Source organism: Dipodomys merriami, unplaced genomic scaffold (genome assembly GCF_024711535.1).
Source record: "Dipodomys merriami isolate MVZ:Mamm:240054 unplaced genomic scaffold, mDipMer1.0.p SCAF_15, whole genome shotgun sequence".
Lineage (NCBI taxonomy): Eukaryota > Metazoa > Chordata > Mammalia > Rodentia > Heteromyidae > Dipodomys > Dipodomys merriami.
Genome location: NW_027202826.1, coordinates 7,882,542 through 7,905,429, shown reverse-complemented (window position 1 = coordinate 7,905,429; position 22,888 = coordinate 7,882,542). Strand labels below are relative to the sequence as shown.

The 22,888-nt window shown below is 39.4% G+C and overlaps 2 protein-coding genes across 2 annotated transcripts in view; one reads left to right on the top strand and one right to left on the bottom strand.

The window, feature by feature from the left end:
• Positions 1 to 1,639: 1,639 nt before the first annotated feature.
• Tmem184c (transmembrane protein 184C) lies at positions 1,640 to 17,302 on the bottom strand. The gene is made up of 10 exons (XM_070022174.1): positions 16,629 to 17,302; positions 11,998 to 12,128; positions 11,866 to 11,902; positions 10,412 to 10,617; positions 8,347 to 8,421; positions 6,535 to 6,628; positions 4,580 to 4,692; positions 3,257 to 3,356; positions 2,620 to 2,791; positions 1,640 to 2,388 (listed from the first exon to the last, which is right to left on the bottom strand). The coding sequence occupies exons 1-10, from the start codon at positions 16,749 to 16,751 to the stop codon at positions 2,123 to 2,125; spliced, it is 1,317 nt and encodes a 438-aa protein (XP_069878275.1). The 5' UTR covers positions 16,752 to 17,302; the 3' UTR covers positions 1,640 to 2,122.
• Positions 17,303 to 19,036: 1,734 nt separating this feature from the next.
• The window catches only part of Ttc29 (tetratricopeptide repeat domain 29), a 478,601-nt gene continuing 474,749 nt past the window's right edge, over positions 19,037 to 22,888 (top strand). The window contains exon 1 of the mRNA XM_070022169.1: positions 19,037 to 19,114. The gene's annotated coding sequence lies outside the window, so the exon portion shown is untranslated. The remainder of the gene's footprint in view (positions 19,115 to 22,888) is intronic.

The window sequence follows — 22,888 nt, the reverse complement described above, 5'->3', positions numbered from 1 at the left end:
TTGAGATAGGTCTCAATTTCTGCCTGAGCGTTTGTCTTGACCATGATCCAACAATTCTAGGGTTCCCGTTGTTGCTGGGATGATGCATCATGATCCATCTAGTGTTTCACTCTGTTTATGGGCTAGCCTCAGCTTTCCACATACCTTGGGTTGATAGTTATGTATTGCTTTGCTCAGGTATGGGTATGGGTCTTGTGAACTTTTCTTCCCAAGTTGACCTTGAACTGAGACCTTCCAATTCTCAGTCTTGAAGTTAGAATTACAGGCATGAGCCACTGGGGACCCATTCAGAGGTTTTGAGAAACAACTGATCCTTGCTATTTTCTACATGCCATACATAGCATTTCTCTTTTATACTAAATTATTAAACATAACCCTGTAAGTACTCTAATTATAATTAAAATTCTCCTAAATAATACATTTATGTCTGGGGCTGGCAAGGTGGCTCAGTGGTAGAGTGCTTGCCTTGCATGCCTGAGGCCCTGGGTTCAATTCCTCAGCACCACATAAGCAGAAAAAAGCTGGAAATGGCGCTGTGGCTCACGTGGTAGAGTGCTAGCCTTGAACTCAAGAGCTGAGGGACAGCATCCAGGCCCAGAGTTCAGGTCCCACGACAGACAAAAACAAAACATAGTAATACATTACGACCGACAAAAACAAAACATAGTAATACATTATGTCTTCAATGAATAAGACCATTTAACCACAACTTACATCTTTTTGGTGGTACTGGGGAACCTGAAATTGAGAGCTCATAGTTGCTAGACAGTGTTCCACCAACTTGAGGCGCACCTTAGTCCTTTTTGACTTTAGGTATCATTTAGGTAGGTCTCAAGTTTTTGCCCTGGACTAGCCTTAGACCATAGTCCGCCCATAGCTTCCTAAGTAGCTGGAAATCACAAGTGCTACCATGCCCAGTTCGTTGGTTGAGAGTGGCGTCTCACTAAACCCCACGTTGACCTTGAATCATGATCTTCAGTCTGTGCCTCCTGAATATTTGGGATTACAAATATGTCCTACCATACCCAACTTTGCTGCCACTTTTATTAGTACTATGGTAAAACATGCTTTTGGTTTTTTAAAGAACTTTTTTGTTGTGCCCTAATCAAGATATTTTTGTAAGCCTGGTCACCAGTGGCTCATGCCTATATTCCTAGCTGCTCAGGAGGCTGAGATTTGAAGATAGCATTCCAAAGCCAGCTGGGCAGGAAAGTCATGAGACTTTTTTTGTTGGTCATGGGGCTTGAACTCTGGGCTTGGGCACTATCCCTGCGCTCTTCAGCTCAAGGCGAGTGCTCTACCTCTTGGGCCACAGCACCACTTCTGGTTTTCTAGTGGTTTATTAGAGATAAGAATCTCATGGACTTTTCTGGCCGGGCTGGTTTTGAACCGTGATCCTCAGCCTTCTGAATAGCTAGGATTACAGGCGTGAGCCACTGGAGCCAGGCTTCATGAGACTCTTACCTGCAATTAACTTCTAGAAAACAGGAAATGGTGCTTGGGCTTAAAGTGGTAGAGAGCTAGCCTTGAGCAAAAAAGCTCAGGGACAGCACCCAGGCCCTGAGTTCACGCCCACAACTGACAAAAAAAAAAATTCTAAATTATCAAGCATACATATGCAGAATGAGAGACATAAAAGTTGCAGAAAATTGATAAATTTTTATTTGTTGAAAGACATTCAATTGAGAAGTAGAGAAATAATTGTTAGGTAAGCTTATATGGCACATGATTATGATTAGGTTCCACTAATTTCTGAATTTATGCCTTCTGTCCAGAGCATTATATTCATGCAGCAGTAGTCGAATTGCAGTTTTTTTTTTCTTTGTCCATCTTCTTGATAAAATAATGTAATGCCAGGAACATTCAGCTGTAGTCATTTTCTATGGTTTGAGTATGTGATACTCTAATATTAGGAAATCAAGTCTAAGTCTAGGAAATTTAGACTGATTATTGTGATATACAAAACACATACATACAGAAATCCAATAGTTGTACCTGGCTTTCACCTATCTTTGTGTTGATATTTTCCCATCATTTTTGGCCTGTCTCAAGCACAAAATCCTGAGCCATAGGATACCAGGCAGCAAAATCACATGGTAGTAGTAGTTTGCTTCTTCATTGTTCAAGAGTCCATGGATTTATTTGAAGGCTCTATATTCCCTTCTGTAGTGTCACTAAGTATTTCATCAGCTATGTTAGCTGTAGTAGGTGTCGTCTGGGGAGTCACAGTGTGTCCAAACCCTTGGTAGTGACCCATGGGTGAAGGTGGCACAGAAGAGGCAACAGAAATTGCATCTTGTGATGATGATGATAACAAACTTGTATGTTCATTTTGATCTTGGTCTTCAGGAAAGAATTTTTTCCTAGGATGTCCCCTGACTGTCCGTCCTTTAAAATAATATAAACATTTCCACATATTTCCATATTAGCTAGAAGTCATTTCACCTTTATAAACTTAAATTTTAATGTAAGCTCCCCCCGCCCCACATTCTTCCCAAACCTGAGAGTGTACCATGGGTACTGTGCTTTAAACTATCCCACTGTCTTAAAATGAGTGAACTGCTGTAGTAGGAGACCTGTAATAACCTGTGTATTTTGGAAGAATTAAGTGGAACTTACCAACATGCCTTACTTGCTCAGAAATATCGTCTCTGATGTCTGAAACATCCCACATGGCAAGAAAGGAATCAAAGCACGAGCCCTCCTCTGCTTCTTGGACATATGGTTTATAGGAGAATGTGTAGTGATGAGCAATAGCAGCGAGGAACATTTCAATACAGATAATGAAGTCCTACAACAGCAGCAACAAAAATGTCAGTTGTCATTGGGCTTAAATCTAGTTACTCAAATTGCCATTTTTCCTCAAGTATTTTCCAAAGGTACTTAAGTATTAATAGCTTTGGCCTAACATTATATTGGCTTTTCTATTTTCAATATTTAGCTTTACTTCAAAATTAAAATATTTTATATTAATGAAATCAAGTATTTCTTAGCACATTGTGTTCTCAATCCATAATCTAAGGGCTAAAGGGGAGAAATCAGAAAGAAACATGGATTAAGGAAAACAAGAATTCAGATTCTATTACTCCTGATGCTGTTACAATTCTGTAATTATGGCTAATTTCTCTAGGGCCCTGCTGTCATCATTACTGGGTGAAGAGAGAATGACAGTTGTAGCCCTAGCTTTAGTGGAATTAACATGTGAAAACCCTTAAGAGAAAACCATTTGGTGAAATTTTGAAATAGCAGTACTTACCTGGAGTCCTGTGGCCACGGCTTCTACAGTTTGCCATTCCCATGTATGCTTTTCAGAAATAACGCCAACTTTTACCAACAAAGCAATAACTACTGCTTGCCTATATGTTAGGAAAAGGTAAACGCCAAATCTACATCAAGCATAAAATGAGCAGTTGTTTTAAAAATATGCCATTAAAAAACTTAATTACCACCACCCTGACTTCATAGCATCTTCCTGAACAAATAGCATCTATACAGAGAACCTGTATTACTTTACAAGTTAATTCTTCTATTGTAGTTTCATAAGATGAATTATACATTATGACTATGCATTAACACAAGTTAGCACTTGGGGAACAAATATATAGTCTTTATATATTTATATCTGTTTTGAAAGTACATAAGCAATTGAATTTTAAGTCCTTCCTATGCATACACAATGCCTAACTTCATAAACGAGGCATTTAAAATAACAAAGGCAGGCACCTGTCTGTATGTTTTTTATACATATATACAGTTGAGTCAAAGCACCACTTCTGGCCTTTTCTGTTTATGTGGTGCTGAGGAATCAAACCCAGGGTTTCATGCATGCTAGGCAAGAACTCTACCACTAAGCCACATTCCCAGCCCCAAAAAGTAATTTTGCAATCAGTCTTGTATGAAGTATTGTAGCTAGAGCCAAACTAACAAAGGGTCTGACTCCTAAAATGGAATCATAACTGAATGCTTAAAACTAGGACAACATTCCCCAACATTAATTGCAACAGCAAATAATGAAGATGAACTTACAGAAATTCTTAAATAAGAATTCTCTGGTTTTACTGACAAACAGAAATGTTCTTTTTTTTCTGGTGGAGCATCATGGATTTTTTCATCTTTTTATATTTAATTTCTGCACTTGTGTCTAGGACCTCCTACTGATCCTTCACTAAACTTCTTTTCCCTTCTCTTTTCCTCCTCGCCTCTTCCCTCCCCTTTTCCCTTGCTGCTGTCCTCTGAGTCAAACCCAGGGTCTCTTAATAGCAAGTGTTCTACCTGAGCTACATTTCTACTCCTACCCTTGTATTTTAAATTTTTCTTGGTGAACATTTCCTCACATCATAAAATATTCTATATATCATCTTCCAAACAGTGTTGTAGTCTCTTATATGACAGAATCGTATTTGTAAAATTTCCTTACTATTGAGATACTTTGTTTATATGAATACTACAGTGACCATCTGATAAACATTTTAAGTAGAGACATTTTGACCACCTAGATTGATGTTATTAAAAGACTCTTCCTTAACTATCATATTGCCATTTAGAATAATGAGACTATTGAACAGCAAGCAACACTTACCAAAAAGAAACAAAAACCACCAGCTTTACACAAAGAAATTTGCCAACAGGTTGGATAGGACTGAGCTCTTCTTTCAGTACTTTATAAAACAGCAGGAGACAATACATGGCAAACTAGAGACAAAATTAATATTTAAACTTACCCATGGTAAGAATAAATAAATATAGAATAGGAATAAAGGTTACAAAATTACTGTAACTGAGTTGTAAAATAAAGCACAAACATGTATTTTAAAGACTAAGAGGCTGGATTAGCATACTGCCCTGATGGAAAATAGTTTCTCTGATACCTTGTACTTTCAAATTTCAAAGTCACAATATTACTGAAGTTGTACTTAATGTTTCATATTATACTTACAATATTATATAAGAAAGACTAGGTAATATGCCAAGCCCTCATACAGTTAGTAGTAATTTATGTTTGAAAGTCATATGTTCCTTTTTTCATTATGGTTGATCCAATTATCTTCACTTCCATTTATGTCAGTCACACTGAGCTCCAGGGCCTGGTGCTTACTAGGTAAGCACTCTGCCCATGAACTATACTGCCAGTGATACACTGGCTCTTAAATACCACCATGAACTAAATTTAAATTGTCTCAGCCATTGTCTTTTTCAAGTTCAGTTTACCTACCTTTTCTATACATTACATAGAACTATTAGTATTTATATCTGTACGGAGCAACACAGCATCACTCTTCATATGATTTTTTTTTTTTTGCCGGTCATGGGGCCTGAACTCTGGGTCTGGGCGCTGTCCCTCAGCTCTTCAGCTCAAGGCTAGTGCTCTACCACTGGAGCCACAGCGCCACTTCCGGCTTTTTCTGTTTATGTGGTGCTGAGGAATCGAACCCAGGGCCTCATGCTTGCAAGGTATGCACTCTACCAGTGAGCTACCTTCCCAGCCCTTCATATGATTTTTTGAGCACAGCAGTTGTTCTATGACTTGAGCCATATGTCTAGTCCTACATTTTGCTGGCTAATGGGAAATAGAGTCTCATACACTTTTCTTGTTAGGCTGGCCTTGAACCTCGATCTTTCAGATCTCCTTCTCAGTAGCTAGGATTTCAGGCATGAGCTACTGGTGCCTGACTCAATAATTATTTTAATGACTGCCTAATATTTTGGTCAAAAGACTATTATGGCCAACCAAACCCTATCAGCCTTGGATTGTTCTCAGCCCCTTTCTATTATAATAAGCTTCACATTCATGACAAAAATATTTCTGTCCATTCCTTAGAAGACAGTCCCAAAACAGGAATTACACTGGTCACAAAGAAGACAAACATTTGGATACATAGCCATTTAATATTACAAAGCTTCAATACTGCACATGTATGCCACTGCATTTGAATTATTCTATTAAAAGCATTAACCAAAGATTTTAATAATATGCATACTTTTTAGGCTCACACAATCCAACTGTGTATCTTTAGATCATTTCATTTTTTAGAACATTATCATTTAAAACGTCTTTGTTTTCCTTTAGAATTAGAGAACAGAAAACTGTATTCTCTCATTTAAACTCCAAACTGTTGTATACCAATCAGCCATTTTCTTTTACTAAATATTCCTATTGTGTATTTTCCTTATTAGAGTATTATGCTTATATTTAAAACACCCACACTGCTATTCCATGAGTAACAAATATGATCAAGTCATGTGTAAGTCACCAAGTAATTAACAAAAGATATTATTATATCTTTATATTTTATAAAGCTATTAGTTTTTTAATTACTTTGCAAAACTTACAATATTTTAGTCCAAGAAGAAACTACCAAAAATTTTTAGGCTTATAGAAGCTAAGTACATTAAAGAAAAATGATTTGCTACATGTAATCCTAGCACCTGAAAGAAGATCCAGATGATTGCAATTTTAAGCCAGCTTGGGTGTGTGCTGTATGCTAGACTTAGATTGTTTCAAGAACAGGAAAAGAAAAATGAAGCTTTACTTACCAATTGTGACATATTATTTATTATAACCAAGTAAGTCCAAGCATTTGAAAAGCTAAAGTTCCCTTCATCATATATACCGACCAGTTCACAAATCCTAAAAAATGGTAAAAATAAGGCAACTTTATTATTAACCAAATGACACATTTTTAAATACAGTTACAGTATTATTTAAATTCACAAGTTGGAATTGGTATGGTGGAATTCACCTGGTTAGGTACAACTACTGGTTAGAAGGTAGAGGTAGGAAGGTTCTGGTCCAAGATCATCGCAAGGCAAAAAAGCATTAGAATCTAACTAAAAACATATAGCAAAAAGGCTGGGGGTGTGGCTCATATGGTAGAGTATCTGCCTATTGAGTTAAACTCTAGAACCAACATAGCCAAGGTAGGTGGGTAGGTAGGCGTAGGCAGGTAGGCAGTTAGGCAGCTAGGTAGGGTAGATGTCAAAATACGTGCTTTCATATGAAAAATCTAGAAAGAGCTAAAGAAGGACTGGGTGGGAGAACTAGTGGGAAGGGGGAATGAGTATGTATAAACATACATAAAGGTCCTAAGAAACCCATTTTTAAGCAGTTGCAAGAAAGATTACAAGGGAGGGCTGAGGTGGGAGTAGGGAGAGATAGGGAAAATGATCAAAACATACTAAACAAATTATGTAATACAATGAAAACCTCATTTTATTTGAATGATCCTGTAACAAATCATATGAATTTGGCTAGCGTTAGCCCAAAAATTAAGTTTTCTGAAATGTTCTTAAAATTAATTCACTAATTTGAAGGGAAGACCAAGTGATCTAAGAAAAAATTACTTTTAAAAACCTATGCTGCTGGGCTGGGAAGTTGGCTCAGTGGTAGAAGCGCTTGCCTTGCAAGCCTGAGGCCCTGGGTTCGATTCCTCAGCACCACATAAGCAAAAGGAAAAAAGCCGGAAGTGGTGCTGTGGCTCAAGTGGTAGAGCGCTAGCCTTGAGCTGAAGAGCTGAGGGACAGCGCCCAGGCCCAGAGTTCAGGCCCCACGACTGGACCCAAAAAAAAAAAAAAAAAAAAAAAAAAAAAAAAAAAAAAAAACCTATGCTGCTTAATTTGAAATCTCATTGTCAAATATATGCATTTATGTATAATACTATACATAAATATATACATAAAATATATATACATAAATGTACTATACATAAACTATAGTACATTTTCTCCCCTATATTATTTTGGAGAAAATACTATGAAGATCCAAATCCCCTTGAATAAATTGTACTACCAGCAGGTTAAACATACAATCTACCTGAATAAATTAATAGATTTCCAGGTAGCTTAAGGTACCCCTTTCTGCCTTAAATGCCTGTAATGTTAGCTACTCAGGCTGATAATTGAGGATCTCGGGTCAAAGCCAGCCTGCGCAAGAAAGTCCATGAAACTCTTATCTCCAGTTAACCACCAGAAAACTGGTGGCTTCATGTAGCTACCCTTGAGTAAAAAAGCTCAGGGACAGTGCCCAGGCCCTGAGCTCAAGCGCCATGACCGACAAAAATGAAACAAAAACAGCTCAACTAACATGCAATATTTTTTGTAAAGCTATATTAACATTTGAAAAAGAATTTCACCACCCCCACAGTGCTTTATAATATGCTTGAGAGGCTGTAGTGATTCCTTGCCTCTAAAATGGTCATGTTCTTTCTTAGTAGAGAAGGCCTTTTATATAGGTTTTTATGGAAGGTTAGACTTGTACTATGAACAAGTAAACTCACACATTCACTTTAACTCTGCTAATCCCTATTTAAGTATTAAAAAAAAAATAGTCACATTAAGATTTATACTCACAAAGCAACAATGGTGGTAAAGGGTCGGACAACTGTGTACTGCAGCACACCCAGTTTGCACCTGAACAGCAATACTCTGCAAAGACAAAGAGGCCTTAGTATTTCAGTTCCTCATCTTTAAGCCTGCCAAATTAACATTATTTAGACGACTGACAACAAATTCATATTTAAGGGCTGGGAAGGTGGCTCAGTGGTAGAGCACTTGCCTTGCATGCATGCGGCCCTGGGTTCGATTCCTTAGCACCACATAAGCAAAAAGAAAAAAACCGGAAGTGGCGCTGTGGCTCAAGTGGTAGAGCGCTAGCCTTGAGCTGAAGAGCTGAGAGACAGTGCCCAGGCCCAGAGTTCAGGCCCCATGACCAGACCCCCCCCCAAAAAAAATAAAAAAAAATTAATATTTAATTCCTTAAGTTTAGTCATCCATTAAATGGCAGTAGAGAAAACAAAGAAGTGATCTAAACACCATTTCTGAAATTTTTTTTTTTCATTTCTGAAATTATTTGACAACTCTATCTTCTGAAAGATCACCCTCAAGTTCCAGAAGAGTCCCTGCTTTAGGTTTGAAATGTCCTCCAAAGGCCTAGGATCATGGTGCAACATTTGGAAAGTGAGGCCTAGTGGGAGGTAAAGTTAGGTCAGAGGGTATGCCCTTGAAGGGAGAGGCTTCATGTTTCCAGGGTATCAAGAGGCAAACAGGACTCCTCCTCTGAGCCACTGAAGGCTCAAAGCAGTGGCTCTTATCTCCAATTAAACAACAAAAAACTAGAAGTGGCACTGAAAGGGTAGAGTGCTAGCCTTAAGCAAACTCAGGGACAGTGCCCACCCAGGCCCCGAGTTCAAGCTCCATGGACCCCCTCCCCCTCAAAAAACAAAGTACCAAAAAAAAAAGTCTACCTTGTCTAATTCCTAAAAGCTGCCAGTCCTTTGCATACCATTACAAAAACGCCTGTCATGGGCTGGGAAGGAGGCTCAATGGTAGAGTGCTTGCCTTGCATGCATGAGGCCCCCTGTTTGATTCCTCAGCACCACATAAGCAGAAAAAAGAAAAGCTGGTAGTGGCACTGTGGCTCAAGTGGTAGAGCGTTAGCTTTGAGGTGAAGAGCTGAGGGACAGCACCCAGGCCCAGAGTTCAGGCCTATAACTGGACCCCCCCCAAAAATTAAAAAAAGCCTGTCATTTGACAATTGTAGACTATACTTTCTGGAGCTTGAACCCAGGGCTTGGGCACTGTCCTTGAGCTGCTTTTGCTCAAGGCTAACACTCTACTACTTGAGCCACAGCTCAACTGGAAATAAGACTCTCATATTTCCTGTCTAGCCTGGAGTTGAACCACAATTTTCAATCTCAGCCTTATGAGTAGCTAGGATTATACAGAAGTAAGCCACCAGTGCCTGACTTCTTCCTTAAATCTTTTTTTTTTTTGGTCTTGTCAGTCCTGGGCCCTGAACTAGGCCTGGGCACTGTCCCTCTGCTCTTTAGCTCAAGGCTAGTGCTCTACCACTTGAGCCACAGCACCACTTCTGGCTTTTTCTGCTTATGTGGTAAAGAGAAATCGAACGCTGGGCCTCATGCATGCAAGGCAAGCACTCGACCACTGAGCCACCTTCCCAGCCCCTTTCCTCAAGTCTTTTTAAACTTGCTGTGTGACCTTGCATAAGATCTATAGACTTTGGTCCCTATTGGAAAAGGATGTTGACTTAATATGTACATTACAAGTTGTATTTTGTTAGCTTCCAAATTTGATGACAATCTAAACTAGTTAGGGCTTCTTTATGTACTGCTCAAAGTACCTAAAAATCTTGCCTTATAGAGAGTTGACTGCAAAAATTGTTTTTTCCCTCCAGTCCTGAGGCTTGAACTCAGGGCCTGGGCGCTGTCCCTGAGCTTCTTTTACTCAAGGCTAATGCTCTACCACTTGAGCCACAGCACCACTTCCAGCTTTTTCTGTGTATTTGGTACTGAGGAATCGAACCCAGGGCTTCATGCCTGCTAGGCAAGTACTGTACCACTAAGCCACCTTCCCAGCCCTTGACTGCAAAAATTGGAGTAAAATCAAACATACTTACTCTCCCATAGGCCATGGTGGACAGCAACATAAAGGAGGGAAATGTTTCTGTTGATCTTTGGCTTCAAGGATTAATACCAGATTAGGATATCGGTTGGTTAGATAATTGGTAAGGAATCCCATGAAGTTGTAAATGACATAGGCTTCATAGCATTCTCTGCAAGTATCCACATATATTGCAATGCTGGGATATTTCAAAGCTATCCACTGTGGAAAAACATGTGTGTTACAAAGTTAAAGCTTAGATACCACACAATTCATCACCTTAAACTAATGTTTAAACCTGGGATCTTGATACATACATTAAACTCTTCAAAACTTATCATCATGACAGCTACTGGATAGTTTGGAGATGGGGATGGCGGGACAGAAAGATAGGGAGTGTGAGTGTGTGAGTGTGTGTGTGTTTCTGGGAATCTGAATGTAGTGTACTGTGGAGCTATTTTATCCTCAGTCTTGTGAAAGAAACTTTTTTTTTGGGTCAGTCATGGGGCTTGAACTCTGGGCCTGGGCACTGTCCCTCAGCTCTTTAGCTTAAGGCTAATGCTCTACCACTTGAGCCACAAGACCACTCCAGTTTTCTGGTGGATTACTGGAGATAAGAGTCTCATGGACTTTCCTGCCTGGGCTGGATTTGAACCATGATCCTCAGATCTCAACCTCCCAGTAGCTAGGATTACAGGTGTGAGCCACTGGCACCCAGTGAAATGAACTTTTAAAAGTAGTAAATATTTTTAGATGGAAAAAAAAGGGTGGGGGTTGGGATAAATAATGAACATGAGGAGAAAAGTTTAATTACTTGAGTTTTGCAATCCTGAAATTTTTCTTAATATGATCATAGAAATGCTGCAGAGGCCAGGAAAGTCTATGAGACTCTATCTCCAATTAACCATCAGGAAAACAAACAAACAAACAAAAACTGAAGTGGCTCTGTGGCTCAAGTGGTAGAGTGATTGCCTTGAGCTGAAGAGCGCAGGGGCAGTGCCAAGGCTCTGAGTTCAAGCTTCATGACCAACAAAAAAAAAGCTTATGCAAAAATAAAAAGAACAGGGGCTGGGAACGTGGCTCAGGGGTAGAGTGCTTGCCTTGCATGCATGAGCCCCTGGGTTTGATTCCTCCTTACCACATAAGCAGAAAAAGCCAGGAGTGGTGCTGTGGCTCAAGTGGTAGAGTGCTAGCCTTATCTGAAGAGCTGAGGGACAGCGCCCAGGCCCCATGACCGACAAAAAAAATAAAAATAAAAAGGATATATATATATATATATATATATATATATATATATACACACACACACACACACACACACACACATAAATTATCTACAAGTGGACATTTTCACTTTTATTAATCTGATCCCTGTGAATATATAGTTTTACTACCTTAAGCATTTTTTAAGTACAGTATAATACTGTCAAACAAGTTCTTAGTTAATGAAATAAAAGGTAACATACTTACACTATCCAAACTGTATATGGGTACCATCCAAAGAATCCTATTTGGAAAACAAAACAAAAAAGCATTTTTATTTAATAATTTATGAAATAGGCCAAGCCAACATTAGTAGAATGAAGACATATTAAGATTGACCTTATTATTGGTTTTTGTAGCTCAGGTTGTGTGTAATGCACTAAATGTTGCAGTATCACCCAAAGGGATATGGGTATAGTCAACAGCAGAAAGATGCCAGCAATAAACCACGCCTTGGTGTGTATTCCAACCTTAAGAAACAGAAGAACACATTAGCATTCATTCTAATAATGAAACTAAACTGCTCAAAAATACTTTTAGGCTCAATAGTTTCAATATTGGTAAGTAGCTATTTCATCTTCAAAACAAAACAGCTTCTTTGTATTTTTTTGGAAGGAGGGGAACATATTTCCTCATGAGATTAAGCATTTTTGCCTCACTGAGCCATTTGTAATTCCTCCTTCCCATCCTGCCTCCCACTTTTTTTTTCCCAGTACTAGGGGTTGGATGTTTGGCACCTCAAACTTGGCCAAGGTTGGGACTCTACCACCTGAGCCACACCTCCAGCGTGGCCTTTTTTTCTGATTATTTTGCAAATAAAGTCTTGTGGGCTCTTCTGCCTGAGCTGGTTTTAGACTGTCATCTGTTAGGTCTCAGCTTCCTAAGCAGTCAGGATTACAGACATGAACCACTGTTGCCCAGCTTTTGGTTTGTTTTTATGCTGGTCCTGGGGCTTGAACTCAGGACCTGTGCATTGTCCTGTAACATTTTTTTCCCCCTCAAGGCTAGCACTTTAACACTAGAGCCATAAGTCCATTTCCAGTTTTCTAATAGTTAACTGAGGATTAAGAGTCTAATGAACTTTCCTGCCCAAGCTGGCTTCAAACCGAGATCCTCAGATATCAACCCTGAGTAGCTAGGATTACAAGCATGAGCCACCTAGAGCCTGGCTCTATATCAGCTTTTGAAGCATTAAGAATATAAAAACATTATTACCCCCCCCATACTCTGTGGCTTTATATTTGATTTAGTTTGAAGATAATATAAAAGTTTCTGTGAATAAAGTCTAGAAATATTTTTAGGCTTATTGTTTGCTTTTATGCACTATTTCCTTGTTTCTATGCATAAAAAGTTGATCTACCAACATTTTCTTCAAACTTTTATTGATAAATGCTTCAGTAATACTAGCTATTCAGGAGGCTGAGATCTGGGGATTGAAGTCTGAAGTCTGAAGCCAGCCCAGGCAGAAAAAGTCCATGAGACACTCATCTCCAATAAACTACTCAGAAAAGGCTGGAAGTGGTGGTGTGGCTCATGCGGTAGAGTGTTAGCTAGCCTTGAGCACACAGTGACCAGGTGCTGAGATCAAGCCCCAAGACTGGCAAAAAAATAAAAAAAAATAAAAAAAAATTCTTACAGGTATGAAGACAATAATATCTCCTGGTAGTTGGCTATTTGCTTCATACTCTCTGCTAAAATTTTTTTTACACTATTTACAAGTTTTCACTCTGACACATCAATGTATTGTAAAACGTACTTTAATCAGACTCACCTTCCTCACTTTCCCTTATCCCATTTTCCAGTTCCCAAACCAAACTCAAGCTTCACTGTTCCATCTTCACACATGTACACAGAGTATATTGACCACACCCTAACCTGGCTAAATTCTTTACATGTATTACCCCTCCCAGTTGATGACCATTGCAAGAATGCCATTCAAACCAACTGTTAATATATAATATTCTTCTTATATACAACAGTATCAACTCAGGGCATTATAATTTGAAAAATATTTGCTAGGTAATTACCTGATCAATGTTTTATTTTCTAGAAGCTCAAGCTTTAAAAATATGCTTGAAATCATCTAGTCATGAAGCAGAACACTTTCTTATTTGAACCTCTGTTCTCTTTGGGCACTGCTAGACAATTCACTCCTAGACAATGAATTGTCTTGGAGTTTTTCTTTAAAGGAAAAAGCAGGCATTTATTTTTGGTATTGAGGGGGTTTGTACAGTTATTAAAACTGCATAATTAATAAAAGACTGCATAATTAAGATACAACCAAAGTCCACAATTTTAAGTTTTCACTGTTTTGAACAGGATTTTTCCCTCCACTAGGAGCCAAGATTAAAAAGCCCATGAAATACCTCTCTCCAATTAACCACCAAAAAGCTCCAAGTGGAGCTATAGGGTGCTAGCCTTCAGCAAAAAAGCTCAGGAGCAGTGCCTAGGTCTTGAGTTCAAGCTCCAACACTGGCACCAAATAAAAGTATTCAATGTTTCAATGACCTAAAAAGATAATAGCACAAGCATATTTTAGAGTTCTAGTGAGGATGATCATTAAGAATAGTACTACCTAGTAGTTTTCATGGTCACATTTGTTTTATGACTATCAGTCTAAAAGGTAGACCTTGCTAGTAGAACTAAAGGATGATGTGGTTATGACTAATGACAGCCAAGCATCTATACAGTGCTATAAGGAAGAAAGTCTGCTACAATCAATCATAAAACAAATGACTAGTAAAATGAGTCATTACAGTATAGCCATGGCAAATTTTAGAAATCCTGTACCAAAGTATTTTTACCTTGCATAATACAGAGCTATCTTCAGCATTATTCTTAGATTGGTCAGCCAAAAAATTATTTTTGTTTGTTTATTTGGCTTAGAGAATGAAGAGATAAGTAGTTTTTTTTTCCTAAGGTAACAGGAAAAGAGAAGAAAGAACAAAACCACTTAATGCTCCCTTGGCTAAATTATTTAAAACAGAATAAAGACAAATGGAGAATGCTTCTGGGACTAACTTTCCCAAGAGAAAGACAACCAACTTAAGAACTCTGTGGGTAGTAAGAATGAGGCATGGTGAACTTTCTAACAGCAATGTCATCATGATAGCATCTAGCATACTTGATTTTCAAGAACACACATTCCAAGAAAAAGTGAGAGGGAAATTGTTTCAGTAGTAAAGATGAGTAGCCATTGCTACTCCAATGATTGAGAATTTGTCCCACTATAGACAATAGTTTATGAGCTATAGGATCCTCCTCTTTTCTACTACCTCAGTATCTGACTTCTCAAGTGTGACCTATGGTTGAAAGTACATGTATTTTTCATCCAAAATGTCCCTGAAATAAATCAAAGTACACCTAATGTTCAAGCATATGCATATACGGCGTTGAAGAGTCTAATTCTCAGCTATTACTGCACAAGAAAAGGTATTACTTTTCCAATGAAATAATGCCACTGAAACTTTAAAAACAATAGTAGTACGAAGGCTCATTTACACTTTGCTGGACATGGATGATGCAATGATTTTGGCTATAAAGTACAATGCCACTTTTAGCCACTTATTATCTGCCTCAGTTTTCTTATCTATAAAATGAGGAAGCTTGAGTAGAGGAATTCAAACCCCACAAGCAAGTAAATAAATGAATAACTAAGCCAATTATTTAGGCTACACAGCAAAACTTTCTGGGGGGAAAAAACAAAAACTAAGTTTCTATACTATACTTCGAAAGGATACTTCAAAGTAAGAAAATCCAACTGTATTGAAATATGCATGTTTAATTAACGTCAGTTAAAAAAATAAGATGTTACCCTTACATTTTTGCAAACAAATACAAATACCTAAATAGCAAAGAAACAAGATTTAATAGCAGGTTAATATGCCACATTTAGGAGTGACTGTATGGACTATGTCAGCAGGGAATGTAAAAAAAAAAAAATTTAGTGAACATAGAACACAAATGTCTAGATACAGTAAGGTGTATAAAATTTATTTCCCTCATAAGAGATTTAAAGTAACTGAGGTCTTGTAGTTGCTCTTCTAAAATAAGTGTCTCCATAAAAGTTCTTCGGATATTAACGATTATAATTTATGCTTCACTGTACATTTTTCCAGAGTATGTGTATGTTAGGTAAGTATTTACCTTGGGGTTTCCAGCATGAAGTGCTTTATTGATGTCACAATAAGAATATGACATACAAAAAAATACACTGGGTACTTTTTGCAAAACCTGGATTTAGGTATATAAAAAATACACAGGGTAATTTTTGCAAAGCCTGGTTTTGGATAAGAGATTAATTTCAAAGGCAGAAATAAAGTCAAATCTATTAGTATCCTACGGTGGTTAAAACCTAATGAAATTCAATACATGGTTTTCAAGGTAGTTTATTTATCTAGTTGTCCAGTATCTGAACATCCAGATCAGATATCAGGAATAGAGTTACTTATTCCTTTGAGGTAATTGATGGATGGCTACATTTCACAGTAGTGCGTGCGAGCGCGTGTGTGTGGCGCGCATGCACTGGCGCATGCCAGTCCTGGGGCTTGAACTCAGCCTGGCCGCTGTCTCTGGGCGTTTGTACTCGAGGCTAGCGCAAGCCACAGCTCGACTTCCATCCAGCTTTTTGGTGGTTAATTTGGAGATGAGTCTCATGTATTTTCCTGCCCCGGGTGGCATCGAGCTGTGATCCTCGGATCCCGGCCTCTTGACACACTAATCTGCTAAACAAATAGTTCTAAAGTATTTCCTCCACCCTGCTCACCTTCACCTGTAGCATTACTTGAAGGATGGCAAACAATAAATCAGGTTTATATCCAAACACTGGGCAGGGTTTTCAGATACCAAACCCGAGGTGGTTTTCAGAAACCAAGTTTGGGGGGAATCCAGGGTCGAGATGGGAGTCTGTTTGTTTTTCCCAACCGTGGATGGAAGAAAAGGGTAAGGCGGACGGCACAGGTCCCTCTTACCTCCAGTTTCTGTAATTCCCACACGCACAGGGGAACTGCCACGACTATGGACACCAGGTAGATGACCACAGCTAGAGGTCGAATCCACTGTCTCCAGTTCCTCCAGGTGCACGTGCAAGGCATGTTTTCGCATAGATCGGCTCTGAGCGGCGAGGACAAAGGGCTGGAGGGAGGTGGTGCCGGCCAGGAGCCTTATTCTCCGACGGGGCAGTCCACTCGGCTGGGCGGGTGACTTCACCAACGGCCGGAGCTGCCTCCTGGGCCGGCGCGGGGCCCTGTGTGGCCGCAACCGCAGACGCCCGGGGTCTTGCTGCCAGGGAGCAGGGCGGGCTGCATCCTCTCTCCTCCACCCCGCAGCTACCCGGCTCGACCTCGCTGGAGGCTCCGGGCGGGGCCGCAGCCTTCACCTGGGGATCGCGCTCAGCTCGGCCGGCACCATGGCCTCCGGGACGGCGGCGCCCTCAGGGACCGGCCTTCTAGAGACCCTGCCCCCGGCGGCTCTGCCCCGCGGCTACCGGCCTGCTCGCTCTTCTCTCGGGGGCCTGAACGCCTTCCCTCCTGCGCTCGCAGGCGTCGGGCCGCCCAGCTCTGCCGGTGAAACGGGGCCCCAGGGTTCCCTCACTGGCTCGCGCGGGACATGCCCCCACGGCGGAACTCAAGGCCAAACCCGGGCTGCGGGAATCGCTTCCGCTTCCGCCCCTGCTGCCGGAGGCTGATGATTGGTTGTCAACGTCAAACTGAGGCCGCCCCATCCGGCTCGCTTCTGTTTCTGATTGGTCACTTCCGGGGGGCGTGGCCCTAGAGTTGCGTACCCGGGTGAGCGGGAAAAGGAGCTGCGGAGAGCCGTAGAGGGCGATTTAGTCACACTCTCTGGAAGGTGTAGGAGTTGAGAATGTTTGAAGAACACCCACCCCAGACACCTTTCTCACCTTATTCCAGCCAACAGAGAGTCTTGGTAAGGGGCCTTTACTGTAGAGCTGAAGAGAGGAGGGCCAGTTTCCTCAGAGCGAAGGTTCTGGAATGAAGATAGGGTAAAGGGAGAGTTTTGTTTAGTTTTCAGTTTCTGGAGTCCAGAGACCGGAGGAGGGAGCTGTGTAGTTAGCTCTGAATTTTGCAGAAGAGTCATTCTAAAAATAGCTTAATTTTTGAAGCAACCACAAATACGGGATGTCTACATTTGGCACTTGTACTAAAAAGTCTCCTTCATTTAAGATTCAAAAGGTTGGCATTGTATTTTAGGCACTCAAAGCTTTTAGCGTTATGTACAAGTGGCAATTAGAATCTTAAAACCCCCATAAGTCAATAGCGCAAAGTGCTATTTCTGTTGGATATGTGAATGTGCCCTATATAATTGTCGTTTTCTGGAAACAGGCACTGTACCATTCTTAAGCTACAATATCAGTTGATCTGTGTAAACATTTCTGAGGGAGAAGTAGTTTTTTATTTTAAGGAATGAAAATGGGGCTTGCAATTTGACTTTGTGGTAGAGTGCTTGCCTAGCATGCATGAAGCCCTGGGTTCCATTCCTCAGTACCACCTACACAGAAAGAGCCAGAAGTGGCCCTGAGTCTCCAGTGATAGAGTGCTAGCCTTGAGCAAAAAAGCTAAGGGACAGTGCCCAGGCCCTGAGTTCAAGACCCAGGACTGGAAAAAAAAAAGTGGAAATGTTTAAGTGGTTGAGTCATTTGCCCAAGATCATGGACCTAGTAAACAGTGGAGCTGTTCTCTAACCTTTGTTTCTTTGATTCACTGACATTTAAGTATTTGATCTGTCAGCACCTGCCACCCTGGGAATTTCTGCTTAACATACATATCAGTAAGAAATCTTTCACCATTTGTGTACACTTGGTAAGGGAGCTTCACAGAGACACTGAGGGAATGTGTCTATTCTTTGTGTATCTGATGAAGCAAAAGTCTGGGCTTTGATTTCTGCAGCCTTATTTGCTACTTATATCTCTTTTATAACCAAAGCTCTTTTCAATACAAACTCCCTTTTCAAGGGGGAAATAGGCCTTTTTTTTGGTCGTCATAATTAACTTTCAAAATTGAAATAACTTTCATCTTGATCATTAAATTGATGTATCTATAGGTAAATTTTAGAAAATAAAAGAATAAAGAAAGGTAATCCTCACTCTACAAGTATAACTATTTACTTTCTAGTACACAATATAGACTTCCTTGGTTGAGCTGTATTCATACTGCCTCTAATAATCTCCCCATTTTTTCTTTTTCACATGGGCATACCATTTCTACCTACTTGTGAAACCTTTCTTGAATCCCTTCTCATAGCATTCTCACTGTGTCATAACTCATTGCTTACATATGGGCTAGAATGAGAGTTCTTTAGAGGAAGCTAAAGTTCTAGAACCCTTAGAAAAGAGTTAGGGAATGAGGAGACCATAAATTCAGATGCATAAGTGATTTTTTCACACCAGTTTTGTCAGCTGGGATTTATCTTTGGTGAGCCTTCTGCAAAGCATCAGAGAGTGAGTTTTTCCTTTGAATTTATTTGCTCTTAAGTATTGTGCTTTATTTGGAAGTTGTCCATCCTTTTTTTAAAAAAAAATTGATGACATTAATAGGAGGTGTTTTTTTTTCCTCTGAAGAATTAAAAAAAATAGCATTCTGATATTTTTCTTTGCCCAGGAAATCCTGAAATCTCATTGTCACTAGTTAAGAAGTGGTCACTGGTGTTAGTATTTATAATGCTGGTGGGATCCTAATCAGTTTATTTTCTGGATAAGATATAGCTGATGCCTGGGGGTAGATTTGAACTAGATGGTATTTAGAAAATAGTTTTCCTTAACATAATACTCTGGTCAAAAGCAAGCTGTTAGCTAGGTGCAGGTAGTCTTAGCTACACCAGAGTCTTGAGATCTGAGGATCACAGTTTGTAGCCAGCCCAAGCAGTAAAGCCCAAGAGACTCATATCTAATTAATCACAGGAAAAAAAAAAAAGCTAAAAGTAGCACTAGCTTTGAACAAAAAGGAGCTCAGAACAGTGCCCAGATCCAGAGTTCAAGTAAAAATGAAGTGATGCTGAAAAATTTCTGCTTATCAGTAACTGCAACTACCCATGAAAATGGGTACCCTGGGAGGGTAAATTTGGATTCCTCTGACCTAAATTTATATGTTAATGATATTTACTTGGAGGGATTGGAGTGATTTTAACCCTTTGGTTGTACCCCATCCCTGTAATTCATGGTGGTTTAAAACCCACCTTCAAGTTATTTGGTACTTTTTCCAAAGGAAATCTCTGTTTCCTTCCCTTAAGTATGTATGAGCTTGTGTGATTAATTTGTTCCATTGCATATGGTTAAGGTAGCTGTAGTTACTGTATGTGATGTTTGACATGAGTCATAAAAGGCCAGGCTGCTACCCCTTGTTTACTGGAACACTCATTCCCACTGTCTGAGGCTAGAGTGCTGTGAGAAGGCCCAGGACACATAAAGGCCTCTTGAAGGTACTCTAGTGGACACAGCAAGATTAGGACCCATGTGCCAGTCACGTAATTGGACAAGCTGATTCCAGCTTCCAGGCTTTCCACTCCCTAGCCATTTGAGTTTTACAGCCAAGGTCATAGTCATGTGCACAGAGGAAAGCCAATATCTAATTTGAAAGGATCTCCTCTCTATAGGGATGATTTTTTTCTCTCCCCATAGCGTACTCTTAACCTAGGGGAAAAAAAGCCTGAGATATTCCTTTTCTTAAGGAACATACTGGCTTCAGAATCTCACATGGTGCTACTCATGAGTTGTGTTTTAGTTTCAAAGAGTAAAAGGACACAGGAGAGATCTGACCAGCCCGTTACAGTGTGCTTAATTATAATATTTCCATTTTTTTCCTCCCTCTCAGTGATCTAGGCACCAAATGTTTAGGGGAGAATATAAAAGTGGTCCAGGTCATAATATTTTTTGCTCACTTAGAAGTTCCTGCGCTGCTCTACCTACACCATGACTGATTTACTTCTAATTCCTCCACCCCTCCCCCAAGTCTATAACAGGTTAAGCTAAATATACTAGATATTTGTCACCTCTATATGTCAATGTGTTTTTTATCTTTTACAGATTCTCTCAAATATAGTCCATGGATAAATGTTATAGTTTGCATTTGTAAGTTTTGGCAAATATAATACCAAGTATGAGAATCTAGTTAACATCTTCAGGTTAAAAAAATGAATTGCCATGACTTGAAAACTTTTTGAGTAGTTTTACTTTGTCTAGTGGGTCTCATGATTCAGAACAGATGGTAAAATATGATGTTGCAAGTTAATTCTGGTCCACAGTTGGGTTCTCTATGGTCCAATAGGTAAGAATGCTTGTTTTTTTTCTTTTTCATTATTGTAAAATGTACATAATATAAAATTTACTGTTTTCATCATTTTAAATACATAATTCAATGATAATTAGTGTATTTGGCACTATCATCTCTAGAATTTGCTAGTCATCCCAGACAAAAATCCTGTATTCATTAAGTAATTACTGTCCATTAGCTTTTACTGCGCCTTAGTTTCCAATATATTTAGAATATATTTTCTAAATGGACTATTATTCTGTACGATTCATTTATTTTTTCATCAGGAGAGTGATATTTAAATTTCAATAGAATTTTGCACACAGAATATTTGGTGAACTCTGCTTGGTCCCCAAACTAACACTTAACAATCACTGTTTGGTTTTTATCTATCTATCTATCTATCTATCTATCTATCTATCTATCTATCTATCTATCTATCACCAGTACTGGGACTTGGACTCAGGGCCTGGGCACTGTCCCTGAGCTTCTTTTTCTCAAGGCTAGCACTCTACCACTTGAACCACAGCACCACTTTCAGCTTTTTCTATTTATGTGGTACTGAGGAATCATGCATGCTACACAAGCACTCTACCACTAAGCCACATTCCCAGCCCTTGTTTTTATTATCAAGAGTAAGATTTAGTAATTTTAAAACATGATTTATTGACCTGAAAGGGATCCTGTAGTAAATTCAGAGTAATAGAGCTCAAAGGCTCCAATTTCAAGTGAAAGAAAAGGCCCTACCATATGTAATTAGGTATGTAGAACTAAAAATTTCATTTCACTTCTAGTTGACTCTGAGAAGCTAGTGTCCTTGAACCTCGTCTTAAACGTCTTCATTTCTTGGAGTTCTTAGAATCTGTCTTTCTTATCTATGTTTTTCGGTACTCAGAGTTGAACCACGAACCTTGTGCACGCTAAGCTAGTTTTCTACCACACTCCAAACCCTTTTTCAGTTTTTCAACTGTTCTCACTTTTGCTGAGAGCTAGCTTGCATAATGTATCTTCACCTCCTAAATAGCTGAGATTACAGGCTGGCACAGCCTGTTTGGGTTGTTTTTTGAGACAGGCTCTAGTGGATTTTTGTTTGTTTGTTTTCTCAGGTTGGCCTTGAGTCTTAATCCTCTTGGCTCTATTTCTTGAACGTTGCTTTTTATTTGCTTATTTTGAGGGGTTGTACTAGGGTTTGAGCTCAGTCTTGTGGTTACTAGTCCTGCCTAATTTTTGTTTTTGAGAACAGGGTTGTGCTATGTATTCCAGGCTGGCTTCAAATTTAACAATCTTCCTGCCTTCTGAGCAGCTGTGACTACAAGTGTGTGCCACCATATCTGGCTTCTGTGGTTTTTCTTTCTTTTTCCCTTTCCCCCCCTTTACTTATAATGTCCTTTAGCCAAAGAAATACCCAGTAGCTTCACTTATTAAGTACTCATGTCCAAACAACCTAATAATCAAAGACATTTATATGTCACATGATGTTTCTGTGTTTCTCTCAATAATTTAAAATTAAAGATCCAAAACATCTGGCTCCAGTGGCCTGTGGCTCTTCATAGCACACACTTTGGGAACTGTGATCCTGGACTCATCTATGTTTCTGGTCTAGATTTGAGTTTGGCCTTGGCCTTGCTAGTTTTATTGCAGATACTGTTCTTCATAGTTCCAGGACTTAATAATTCCTGATTTCTTTGCTTTAGAGATTTAAACTTGACATTGTTGGTTCAGGTTTATTTCCCCCTTCTCTCCCCCCAGTACAATTCTATTTATATTGGGTTTTCTTTATCAGGGTTCTTTGTTTAAAGTAAATAAACAATGTCCTTCAGTTAAAGATAAATATTTTAATGAAGGGAACTTTTGTCCTTATTCTCAAAGGTGTGTTACTAGAGTTACTGGATTAATGACTAACTATCAAGCTCTCTTGTTTCCTCCTGAGAAAGGTGGTAAAGTGTCCAGTGCCACCCACTAGATAT

Coding starts and splice junctions, on each gene's coding strand:
- Tmem184c (XM_070022174.1), bottom strand. CDS start 16,751: ATGCCTTGCACGTGCACCTGGAGGAACTGGAGACAGTGGATTCGACCT. Junction 12,129..16,628: donor GGGAATTACAGAAACTGGAG/GTAAGAGGGACC, acceptor CTGTTTCTTAAG/GTTGGAATACACACCAAGGC. Junction 10,618..11,865: donor CCATATACAGTTTGGATAGT/GTAAGTATGTTA, acceptor GTTTTTCCACAG/TGGATAGCTTTGAAATATCC.